The sequence below is a fragment of the Uloborus diversus genome, chromosome 5 (assembly GCF_026930045.1).
Source record: "Uloborus diversus isolate 005 chromosome 5, Udiv.v.3.1, whole genome shotgun sequence".
Taxonomy (NCBI): Eukaryota; Metazoa; Arthropoda; class Arachnida; order Araneae; family Uloboridae; genus Uloborus; species Uloborus diversus.
In genome coordinates, this window is record NC_072735.1 from 96146546 (window position 1) to 96158832 (window position 12287).

The window sequence follows — 12287 nt, forward strand, 5'->3', positions numbered from 1 at the left end:
TGTATGGAGAAGAGTGTATGAGCTCCGGGATGGTGCTCAGATGGGTCAGGGACTTTAAAAATGGCCGAACAGAAGTCCACGACGAAGCCCGTGCGGGGTGGCCATCGGTTTCAGACGCCAAACAATTGCCAAAGTCAACGCGGCAATGCTTGAAGATCGACAGATTACAGTTCAGGAGCTGTGCGAAAAGATTCCGGAGGTCAGTAAAACCACAATTGACAAGATTTTGACTGAACATTTAGGCTATTCAAAGGTCTGCGCAAGATGGGTACCAAAAATGCTCACTGCATGGGAAATGGTGTCTCACCCACCCTACAGCCCAGACTTAGCACCAAGTGACTTCCATTTCTTCCCCGAGTTGAAGAAAGACCTTGGTGGAACCGAATTCCAGACAGATGAAGAGGTACAAAACGCGGTTGTTAGTTTTCTACATGGACAGGCGGCAGAGTTCTATGACTCTGGTTTGAAGAAGTGGGTGCCTCGAATGCAGAAGTGCATAGAACGCAACGGCGATTATGCAGAAAAATAAAAGAAAGACTGAACTTTCCAAAAATGTACTTTTCTTTGCAATTAAACCAGTTTTTTGATGTGAAAAAAATTCGTGGAACTTATTTTACGGATACGCCTCGTACTATTCAGTAATCAATCTTCACATTGAACTTCAATAATCATTGGGGGAAAAATCGTATGCAATAACTGGATGTATTTCTGTGATTGTGGACATTCAGGATTGGGGACATCAGGAGTTGATTTCTTTAGTGGAGACCAAACATAAAAACTGGTCAAGACTTCTAGAAGCTTAACATCAAAAATAGAAAAAGAATTAAATTTATTTTAGAAAGTGAAGTTAATTTCATTGCCTATTTCAGAAACAGAATGCCATTTTTTGCCTTAAATGAGCTATTAAAGAATGACACACAATGGAAACTTATGTATCAGTTATTTTTATTTTGTTTGCAAAGTACAATTAAATGCAAAATATAAATTTAATATATTTAAAATCAACAAGCATTTCCTTTAGTAAAGAAACCAAACGAAAAAAGTCTAAATTTCAGTAATTCATAGCAAAATTGTTTTGAATTATTTATATTATGAAAGAATACTGAAAGACAAAATAGCAAAAGCAATCATTGTAGATTAAAAAAAAAAAAAAAAAAAAAAAAAAAAAAAAACTGTATGCAGCAGTTTTTATTATTTCACTATCTTTATTTTTTACGGCCACCTCTCTCTTTCACTTGCAAAGACACAATCGAGTTTGGTGATATGTTGTAATATGCTAAGGAATTTGAGTCCTTAATGAACATGCCCTGAAATAAAAGAAAATTGTATACCTTTTAGTTACTTTCATAAAGTAAGTAAATATTACACAAATAAACATTACATATTTAAGAAAAATTATTAGAAAATCACGACAACATGTATAGTAACCACAGAGTAACTAGCAAAATGGTTAAAGTTTAAAATTATTTAATTAGCTCCTTCGCACAAAGGGGAAACATCAAGACTGATTACATAAAATTTCTGTAATTTGTAAAATCTGTAAATGTAAAACATATGTTTTCTATGATAACTTCGCAGAGAAAACACAGCTTGCTAAGCAATCTTAATAAAACACTAAACAGATTTTTTTGTGGGAAATTTTAACTAAATTAAACAATTACATATCACTTCAGATTATAAATTAGAAACAATAAAATGGTAAAATTTTCTGGAACAGGAGGTCTAAAACAAAGACATAAAAATCAGATTACAAATAAAAATTTTATTTCAACACAAACTGCTTATTTCGGACAATCGGTATTATTTGGTGTATGAGATAATGTTTGTGTTATCTGTATTGGCAACAGCGAATGTGTTAATATGATTCAGTGAAGAACTGTATGGTTATTGTATTGGTCATGTGTAATCTCCCCCCCCCCCCCCAACGTATAACATGCCTCAAATTGAAACAGAAGGCTTTTTTAAAAAATCAAATAACAAAGATGCTTCCGTTTGGCAGTTGATTCAGTTTTTTTATTTAATTGGTGTCTTAGGCGTTTTTTAAGTTCTGTATGGATTTGTAGCAGGTGATGTGGTCTTGGAGAATAATATGCATTGTCAAAGGTTTACTTGGTTTGGTAATATTAAAAGTGCTAATTAATATTGCTTTTTTATGAGCAAATAATGCAATTTAGGCTTTTTATACTTTTAAAACCCATTCTGTTATTGCCAATTTAGGCTTAACTCCTAGTTTAGTCAGAAATCGGATATTTCAAATCTTCCTTGTGTTTAAATCTTAAGACATAATTCAAGGTTGAAATTGAAAAACAATTTTTTTATTTATGCAAGAAATCACTACGGTTTGACAGTCTATTCGTTTATATTCTGCATTAAAGCTAGAATTAATTACTCAGGCCTTCCGCAAATGTGTACTGTGCAAGATGGCAATCTCAAGAATTGATAAAAATCTTGAGACAGCAATGTATTTAAATATTTATTCAAATTTCTAGACTGAATACTTAAAAACTGCTTTAAAGTGCATCACTCGAGATTTCAAACTACTTATATACCAAATTTCAAGTCTGTAAGTGCTATAGATTTGTCTGAATATAGTACAGACAGATAGATACACAGGCAAATATTTTGGGATTACATTACAAGGAGCACTTTTTTTTAAATGTTACTCATACAATATGTTTCTGAAGAAGGAAAATGTTATCTTCTTAAATGGTCATATTTTAGATAGCATTTTGCTAGTATTTCATATAAATTATACTGTTATAAAATTGGATAAACTTTTTTTTTCCCATTACATTTTTACAGTAAATTTGAGGAATTAATTTTGCTCTATGAAAAGTAAAAACAGCAAAGTAGCAGTTTGGTACAATGTTTAAATAAAGATTCAGATTAAAATGATTTTTGAAAAACACAGGCTTTTCATCAACTCCCCCCCCCCCCCCCAAAAAAAAAACCTGGGTATTTGATCAAAAACTCAGGTAGGCTGGGCTTTTTCAAAAAAAAAAAATATTCTGGGTTTTCTCAAACCCTGGCATAAGTACATAAATACATGCACAAAAGCAAACAAAAATGTAAACAAATGAACATACCTCAAGTTGTAGTTTTTGTTTCCCAGGTGGCATAGCGAGAGATTCGTGAATTTTTGCTTTAATCACAGAAACCTATGTAGATGACAAATTATGAATTAATGAATGCACAAACCATGAATAAATGAAATTAGAAATCCATTTTTGAGTTAACTTGTACATCCTTGTCTAACACTTAAATGCACACACTGTTATATTCATATTAGCTAACTGTGAAAACTTTAACGTAGCACTACACTTCTACAACAGCAATCAAGTGATTTAACATATTTGAAAGCTTGGAAAGATAAATTACTCCAAACTAACAATTATAAAATTTTAAACTGTAGTAGCAGAACATGAAAATGTTAAAATACATTTTAAGTAGAAAGTGTTGCAGTCAAGAAAAGGTCATAGCCTTCAACAAAAAATACTATAATTTGACTTTAAAAAATATAAATAGTCTTATAAAGAACCATTGATGAGGTACTTAATCTTAAATACTGCATTCTAGTTAACTAGTTTATGTGAAATAAAGAGCAGTTGTGGGTAAATATATATTTGATGAACTTCACTTAATATTTAAATAATTCTTCTTTAATTACTTAGCATTGATATCCAGGAAAAGAAGAAAATAGTAAAAGTAGTAGAAGAAATTAGTAAAGAATGTTGGTATAGGTAACTGCTAAACAATAAATGGAAGCAAATAGACTTTTAAGTTAGGCCACACAGAAATTTATTTTTATATCTAAAACTTGTGCACTTAATTAAAAGTTACTTGTAACGAAATTTTTGAAACAATTTTTTGTGTCTCAAGAATAAATTTCTACTTGATTGCTCATCATTAGGATAGATACTAATACAGTATCTTATCTTTCGATTATTGGCACCACTAGTACTGAATAAAAAGTATCGATATTTACTCATAACAATGGAATAGTATCAGAATGTCCCTAGTGCCAAGGTGGGAAATTTTACACTTGTTTTAAAAAATAATACAGGTTTAATAAAGTAAATACTATATAAACTTATGGTATTCAAAATTATTCCTAGCAGTATTGGACAAACATAATATAGGTCTTTGCAAATTATGGAATATTTTTCATTTCCTTAGTGTAACAATTATTTCTCTTCCACAAACATGTTTCTTGTGAAAGAGAAAACTGAGCACAAAATGGTAAAAACTCACAGCATCAGTCAATGGCAAAGTGAATGCTAAAACTTGGCCATTCAGCTTCCACTCTGGTTTTTCAGCAATAGATGGTACTTGTACTCTGAAAGTAACTGGCGTCTACAGGTAGAGAGGAAAAAATGTATAAGGAATTAAAGATATAAAAGACACATGTTAAGATTACAATAGAAAGTAATAAAAATATATATAGTAAACCCTCTTAACCTGGACTCCATTAAATGAGACTTTGCTTAATTTGGACTACCACTTAGATGCAAGGGGAAGAGGGAGAGGTACATGTGAACATGATATGTTTTACTAAGATAACTTCAAGCAAAAAATCTTGAAAAATTCTCAAGTCATTGCAGAACCAGTGTACTTCTTGGTCAAACTTTTAGAGCAAATAAGACATTTTACATTTGTGTGGTAGAAACTTCTTTGTTTGAGCAGGTGTTGTACCCAGGGGCATATACAAACTACCATTTTAGGGGGAGGGATCATGCAAAAAAGGATCCCCCCCCCAAGTAAACCTGGGGTTTTCGTGCGAAAAATTTCTGAAACTGCATGGGTGTCAATAAAAAACACCTAATCGGCTAGGAATGCGGCACCTAATATGGCATAAACATTACTAATTAATTTTATAAACAATTAAAAGAAACAGTATTTCAATTATTTAATTTTTACAATAAATAAATTGAAATAACTTCTGGAATCATTTATACATTTTATTCATAAAGTGTTCGAACACGATGCAAACAGATAATATGGTCGAGATATTAAGGGGGGGGGGGCAAGACCCCCCCTGTATCCGCCACTTGGTTGTATGTAATTTTATTGCTGTCTTTTATTCATTAAAACATATTTTAAACTAACTGTTTAGCTAAACTTAATTCTTGCAAACTACAGGCTGAGGACTGCTGATGGCCTTTGAAAAAAGTGAGAAAGGTGATAAATTTGAAAACAAAGGTGACTAAAAGGTGATAAAAAAGTAACTAAAAGGTGACCAAAAGCAATTTGTTATGAACTCAAAAAACAGAAAAGAAATATCCCTTTTTACTGACTTTTACCAAAATAGCCTATATGCTTTTTGTAAAGATTTCTTCAGTTTCACTTTCAATAGATGTTTTAATTTTTTCCATTTTCTTAGTCATCCGACTTTTGTCGGATGTCTTTTCATTCATAAGCTCATTATCTTTTTGCATTGAAAAAGGCGTTCCCTGTAACGCCGAAAGACGTGTCTGCTGTAATTGGCAAATTTGTGCTTTTTTTAACGTTGTTTTCTTTACTTTACTGTTCAGCACAAAGGTATTTACTTATTACAATATTTTATTGTTCGTTGCAGTTCTTTTTTGTCTTTGCCATTGGTAGTTTCATCAAAGCTCAAAGTATAATAGGATAAACATGCTTCTTTTAACATACATTCCCGAAAATAAGGAGCAAGTCCATCTGTAGAAGGGATAGAAAGACTGGTTCTGCTCATGGGGTGCAATTGCAAGCGATTAAAAAAATTCCCTGATTTCCGGTAGCATAGCTATTTTTCTTAAACAAGGTGGGAGGGGGCATATTTAAGGCTATTTTTTTAATTAGTTTACTGTTAAAGCTATATTCAGATACTTTTCAAAGATTTATTTAAAAAAAAAATCCTAAGACGCGCTTCAAGAAAGGTGAGAAAGGTGACAAAAGTTGCAAAAGGTGACTAAAAGTAACCAAATTTTCAAAAGGTGACTAAAAGTAACCAAATTTTCAAAAGGTGACTAAAGGTGAGAAAGGTGACTGACTCCTCGGCCTGAAACTATTATATGAACACAAAAGTAAATTTATGATAGTATTTTTTTTTTTTAATTTAAGACTTCTTTCTTTTTTGCAAGCTTGTTAAAAGGTAGATAACGGGGTACTTGTGAACACAACATCCAAGAGCACATTGATAATATTTTTCGAAAAGTAAAGGCATGAAAAAAATGGTTCACCCCCAATGAGTCCTTTTCCCCCAACATGCCGTATAAACAAAAAATGAGTTAACGCAATAATGAAATTTTGTAGAGCTGTGATATTCCCAAATTTGCAACACTTACATGCAGAGCTCAGTATGATTTGTGATAAAAACAGATTATTTGTGAACACTGAAGTGTTCAGGTAAAGGGCAATAACTGCAAATTTTTCATTTTTTTTGCATTTTTGTCATCTATTGTATGTTAGCTTTATTGTAGAAGCTTGCTTACTTGGTTTCTGCTGAAAAAAGGTGTGAAAAAATCGTTTAATTCCAAAATTTCCCTACAGTTAATATTGAATCCGACATACATTTCTTCAAACATCTCGAAAACTCATTTCTGCAGATACTGCCGTTTACCTGCACACGGCAGAACAATCCCAACTGATTTGTTCCCATGCGAAAATTGAGATGAGGCTCATTAAATCTCCGATATTTCTCTAAATTTTAAAGATATGCAACTGGAATTCCTTTTGTAAGTAACCAAATTCATTTGGTTTCAAAATGAGAAGTTTATCTTTCATCAATGCACAGTGAAAAATTAATTGCTTTTAATGTTCATAATTGGTCTCTTATTCCTTGAGAAATTTATAAAAATGTCAATTTTTGCAAGTTTATTGAAATTAATGAGAATAGTGTAGATGATTTGGGTATAAATAACACACAAGTAGAAGTTGGTCAACTTAATATTTTAACATGTTATATCTTACTACTATTATATATGCGAAAGTTTGTCTGTATGGATGTATGGATGTTTGTTACTCTTTCACGCAAAAACTATTGAATGGATTTTGATGAAACTTTACAATAATATAGCTTATGCATCAGAATAACACATAGGGTAGTTTTCGTCCCATTATAGGAGGCAAAACCCCCTTAGGGGGGCAATAAAACACAATTTTCGTATGAATTCTCTAATATGGGGATGAAAAAATACTTGCACATATTAACATTATATGTCCATCGAAAGCTTTGATTTTTCTGCTGAAGATGGCACCTGTTCGAAATTTCTAAGTAGAATAAAAAACGAGTTATGAGCTTTTTAGTTCCATGTTCGAAGGCTTTCCTTAACTCAATACAATATTTAGTGTATCATCTCAACTCCCTGTCGATAACGACTATTGTTGTATTGTTGACTATCTTTGCTTTTCGTGACTGTTCAAGGCTTTTCTCAAGTCAAATCTTGAAGTAAGATTTTTGAACAAGATTGGCAAATAATACATGGATTTGGCTGATTTTTTTCCATTTTAATGCAACTTTGAGGCAATTAATGGTTTTTTTTATTTATTTGTATTGACTGGGTATTTAATTGATCAGCTGGAATCTAGTCAAACTTTTTTTTGTGGAATCATTTCAATAGCTAAGGCATTTGGCATTTTTTTTCAACTGTTGCTGTTTTTGAAGCTAAAGACTATGCAATACTGTTTCTCGGTTTTCACCATGTAACCAAATATCGCCATTTCTTTAATATTTCTATCTTTAAATTTGTTAACACGTAAAATAATTCGCCAACTAATTCGCAAATTCATAAACAGCGCAAAAACTTCCATTACTTTGTCTTTGCACACAATTTCAAACAATTGCCAAATTTTTACTGTTTATTGGAAACATTTCGGGTAGCATCATTGTTGACCCTATTTTTGGACGATTTCTACGGTAAGAAGTTACACATTATAGAATAATTTAGATTGCTGGTGTAGCGCTGGATATTATGTATTTGATGGAGATCGGGATTACAAGGGAACTGTTTCACTTTATTTAAGAATAGTTGACCTCACTCGAATTGGATTTTTTGGGAATTACCTAAACTGACTTCTTTACAACTCCTGAACGTTTTCGTGATTTATTTTTTGTGATTTTTGGGTTTCTTCTCAGTTTTGCCAATATTTCATTTACTCCCTTTCCAGCTAATTTTCAGTTTTAATCATACCTTTTGATACCTTTAAGGGAGCAGGCAATTTGAAACGTCGACGAAATTAGAGACAAACAATGTTTTGGTAACTATTTGACCTCTGCCTGTAATGACCAATAACTTGAATCAATTGAAAAAAAAACTACATCAACGTGAGCGAAGTCGCGGGCAAAAGCTAGTTGATCTATAAATTTTATCTTTTCATGCTAAAAACAAAAGAACATTAGTTAGTTACAAATATTGGATATTATTTCTTACTATTATTTGTTATCATTAAAGTCATTACAAAAGTTGTTTTCATAACGCGAACCAACGTATCTGCTAAAATACGGAGGGTAGAAAATTAAGCTGTTGGTTTAATTTCTTGATGAGATCCGTAGAAAAGTGAACCAACATGCCCTGACTTCTCCCTCATATTTCCAGTCCATTAAGGAGCCGGTAGCAGAAACTGCAAGACGTGCACCGCAGATTTTTCAGTGGCCTGCAGATAATTTTATGTCGCCATTATTTGGTCATTCACAAAATCAAAGTTGATAAAATGCTCAAGTGCCAAAGTTTTAAGAAACAAAGCAGAATTTTATCTTTCATTTAACTGCAAACTAATGAAAATAACTCACAGCACAAATCGTTTTTTTTATTTATTTTTTAAACTAATTTTCTTGGGAAATGAAAAATTTAAAATTTTACTTTATCCTCAGTGCTTTGGACGCAAAAGCGCTAAAAACTTTTCAACTAAAAGGTAGTTTCATGAGGATCTTTAATTTTAAATTTTTTGCAACAAATTCAGAAATTCATATCTTAATTTTCAGCATAGCCGCCATGTTTGGTCATTCCCGAGATGTTAGTACGCAAGACTATTTAGCCTACGTTTTAATGAATGAATTGGATGCTTATTGTAGGGTTGCCATTGGCGACTAAAAAGGCGAATTTTGCGACTATTTCTTACCTTAGGCGACTATGGCGACTTTTTTGGCAAAAAACAGGCCAAAAACGACTATTTTTAAAAAAACGGCGTCTTTTTGCAATAAAAAGCGACTATTTTTTCATATTTCATGAAATTTATTGAAAAAGAATTTGGAAGAACGATTTTGAGCCAACCAGTTGCATTCTAACACACTATGGAGATTGCATCATACAGTTTTCAGCCAATAGCGTTTTGCCGCGGCGAACGCGTCGATCTACTGAGGTAGAATTCAAATGCAAAAAGGGGGGGGGGTAGAAAGTCTGAGCTAAAAGAATCTTCTTTTGAACTTTCCCTTTATTCACTGTTATTTTGTTCCAGTTAAACTATTTTTAGATTGTTTTCTGTTAGTCCAAGGATTGCAGTTGTTTCTTGTGTGTTTACCAAGGATCAAGGATTGTAAAGTGTTAAAAGATATTATTTACTTTACATTATAACAGGGATAGATCGCCGGTTTTTGTCTTGGTTTTTAAAGACTTTTTTCCCGATTTTTCTCGGAAATTTTAAAATTTTCAAATCAATCAAATTTTTAAGTTAAACTATCATTTTTTTTCTTTTTTAAGGATAAAATTACTTTAATATGCCTCCCACCATCCTACCCGAAAAAAAATCGTAAGTTCTGCGAAACCAAAACTAAAAACATGATGCACATTGTGATTTTTTTCCCCTAAAGCTCAATTTTCGTTTTCTGTAATAAAATTGCATTATTAATAATGATCTCCAGTGCTTTGACTTAAGTTATCCTAATTTGTACGGCAAAAAACTAAAGCCGTTCTTGTTTGTTAACATTCTAGTGTTGAACACGTGCTTCGCCGAAAATTGCATGCCGTGATCGAAATTGAAATCTTTTAGCATCCGGTTAGAGTTTGAACTATTTTAAAAGATCTTAGATATTTTAAATTTTGCAATCTTAGGGCAATTTATTTTGGTTTTTATTTCAATAATTTCTTAATTTTTTTTAAATCTTTGCTCTTAAGTTGTTATTAGTTACGTATTTTCCTAAAAATACGAAAATTAAAACTAGCAAACTTCCTTACTTTTATGTCCAAAATAAATATTTTCAAAGCTACTTGAACTTAATTTTCCTGTTTTTTGAAGTTCAAATAGAAATGAAAATATAGAGAACAAACACTCAAGCGTCGAACACGTGCTTCGCCGAAAATTGCATGCCGTGTTCGAAATTTAAATCTTTTAGCATCCGGTTAGTGTTTGAACTATTTTAAAAGGTCTTAGATATTTTAAATTATGCAATCTTAGGGCAATTTATTTTGGTTTTTATTTCAATAATTTCTTAATTTTTTTAAAACTTTGTTCTTAAGTTGTTATTAGTTACGTATTTTCGTACAAAAACGAAATTTTAAGCTAGCAAACTTGTTTATCTTCAAATTTATTCCCAAAATAAATATTTTCAAAGCTACTCTAATTTAATTTTCTTGTTTTTTCAAGTTCACATAGAAATGAACGTAACTAAAAATTGAACTCTAGGAGAAATTCATATGAAAATGAAAATTTGACTCCGTTTAGCTGGAAACTGCTTCAAGTGATCACTAATAGCATTAAAATATAAAATGTAAAAAAAATGAAATGAAAATTGATTTAACAATTAACAACAGTCATAAATTTACTTGAATGTTCATGTATTGGTTTGCAATAATTAAGTTTAGCTTATTAGGTAATTTAAAATGTGTTTTCACATGTAGAAGTCTGATAACATCACGTCAGCATCTGCCAAAACAAAAAAAACTGTCACTACAGGAACATAAACTGGGTCCTTGCCCTAAAAGTTAGGCTAAGAAGTAGAACTGGCCCTGCCATTATTTAAGAATTTTTTAAGATGTTTTGCTTGACGTTGTCATGGTGCCATGTTCACATGTGCCCCCCTCCCCTATACTATAGTTTGTTGTTTACTTTGCTTATTTCAAAAGCCATTTTACCTATTACATTAATTACTTTCCCTATATAGCTATTGCTTAATTATTACATTTAAATAGTAGTATGAAAAAACTGTCTCATTTTAGTTCACAGTTCTTAATTTTAAAAAAAGACTAGACTTTGAAGTACACAAATCAACGATCAGCATTGAAAAAAAAAAAAAAATCAACATAAATTAAGTTTTGATTTTTTTCTTTTTTTGCATTTACTATAAATAGCTATGTTTTAAGATTTTCTGTTGTGTGATTTTGTTACACTAAGTATTTTTTGAATTTGTAAATAGTTAAAAGATATTGGAAAAAGCAACTAAATGGGTGAAAAAAGCAACTTAATCATGGTGCTCAGGAGACTATTTAGGCGACTTTTTTTTACAATTTAGGCTACTAAAGCAACTATTTTGAAGCAAAATTTGGATGGCAACCCTATTATTGCAATGCAAACTGTTGAAAATAATGCAAAATATACCATTTTTTCCAGATTATTCTTAATTATTGTCATTAAAAATGTAAAATTTTATCTTTAGATTATCTTATCTTCATTGCTTTAGAGGCTAATGTTCTAAAAACTGACTATTTCAGCTTTTTTTTTTTTTTTTAAGGATTTTGAATTTATTACTACTATTACTAAAAATATTTATAATCATGAATTTTATGAGCAGAAGCCATGTTTGATCATTCGCAAGATGGAAATAGAGGAGACTTGCCTAAGTTTCCAAAAATAGAATTGGATCTTTACCTCAACACTAATTATTGAAGATAACATAAAATGCACAATAAATCATATTTTTTTAACATTTATTTTCATGAAAACTAAATTATTATCTGCATAATTGTATTTGATCCTCATTGCTTTGAAGGCTTTGCTATAAACTAAAACATTCATCTAAAATGCAATTTCCTGCCAACTTCTCATTTACTAATTTATTTATTTATTCATTTTCTGAAAATTTTTTTTTTCAAAAACCTATTTTAACTTAAATTTTTCATGCTTGAATAAATGTATTGAATAATTATTTGAATTATCTGATTGTGAATTGAATAATCAGAGTTCTATTTATTTTTATGAAAGTAGTGAAAACTGCCCCCCCCCCCCCCCCCCCCCCCCCCCCCCCCCCCCCCGCCCTTTATACTTCAAAACTCAGAGACAGTGGTGGCCACTAAGTTTTTTTGGGCCACACCTGCTGAAAAATTTTTGAGTCTTGACCTTTGCATGGGACTAGTGTATTTTATGAAAACTTAAAAATAAAACAAATAATAAATGCT

General features: G+C 31.3%; 1 protein-coding gene across 1 annotated transcript in view; it reads right to left on the reverse strand.

Moving 5' to 3' along the window:
• Window positions 1–961: 961 nt before the first annotated feature.
• LOC129222867 (splicing factor 3A subunit 1-like) overlaps window positions 962–12287 on the reverse strand; it is a 64346-nt gene continuing 53020 nt past the window's right edge. The window contains exons 19-21 of the mRNA XM_054857426.1: window positions 4252–4353; window positions 3087–3158; window positions 962–1307 (exon numbers count right to left, since the gene is read on the reverse strand). Coding sequence (XP_054713401.1) covers window positions 1206–1307; window positions 3087–3158; window positions 4252–4353 — 276 coding nt within the window. The 3' untranslated portion in view covers window positions 962–1205. The remainder of the gene's footprint in view (window positions 1308–3086; window positions 3159–4251; window positions 4354–12287) is intronic.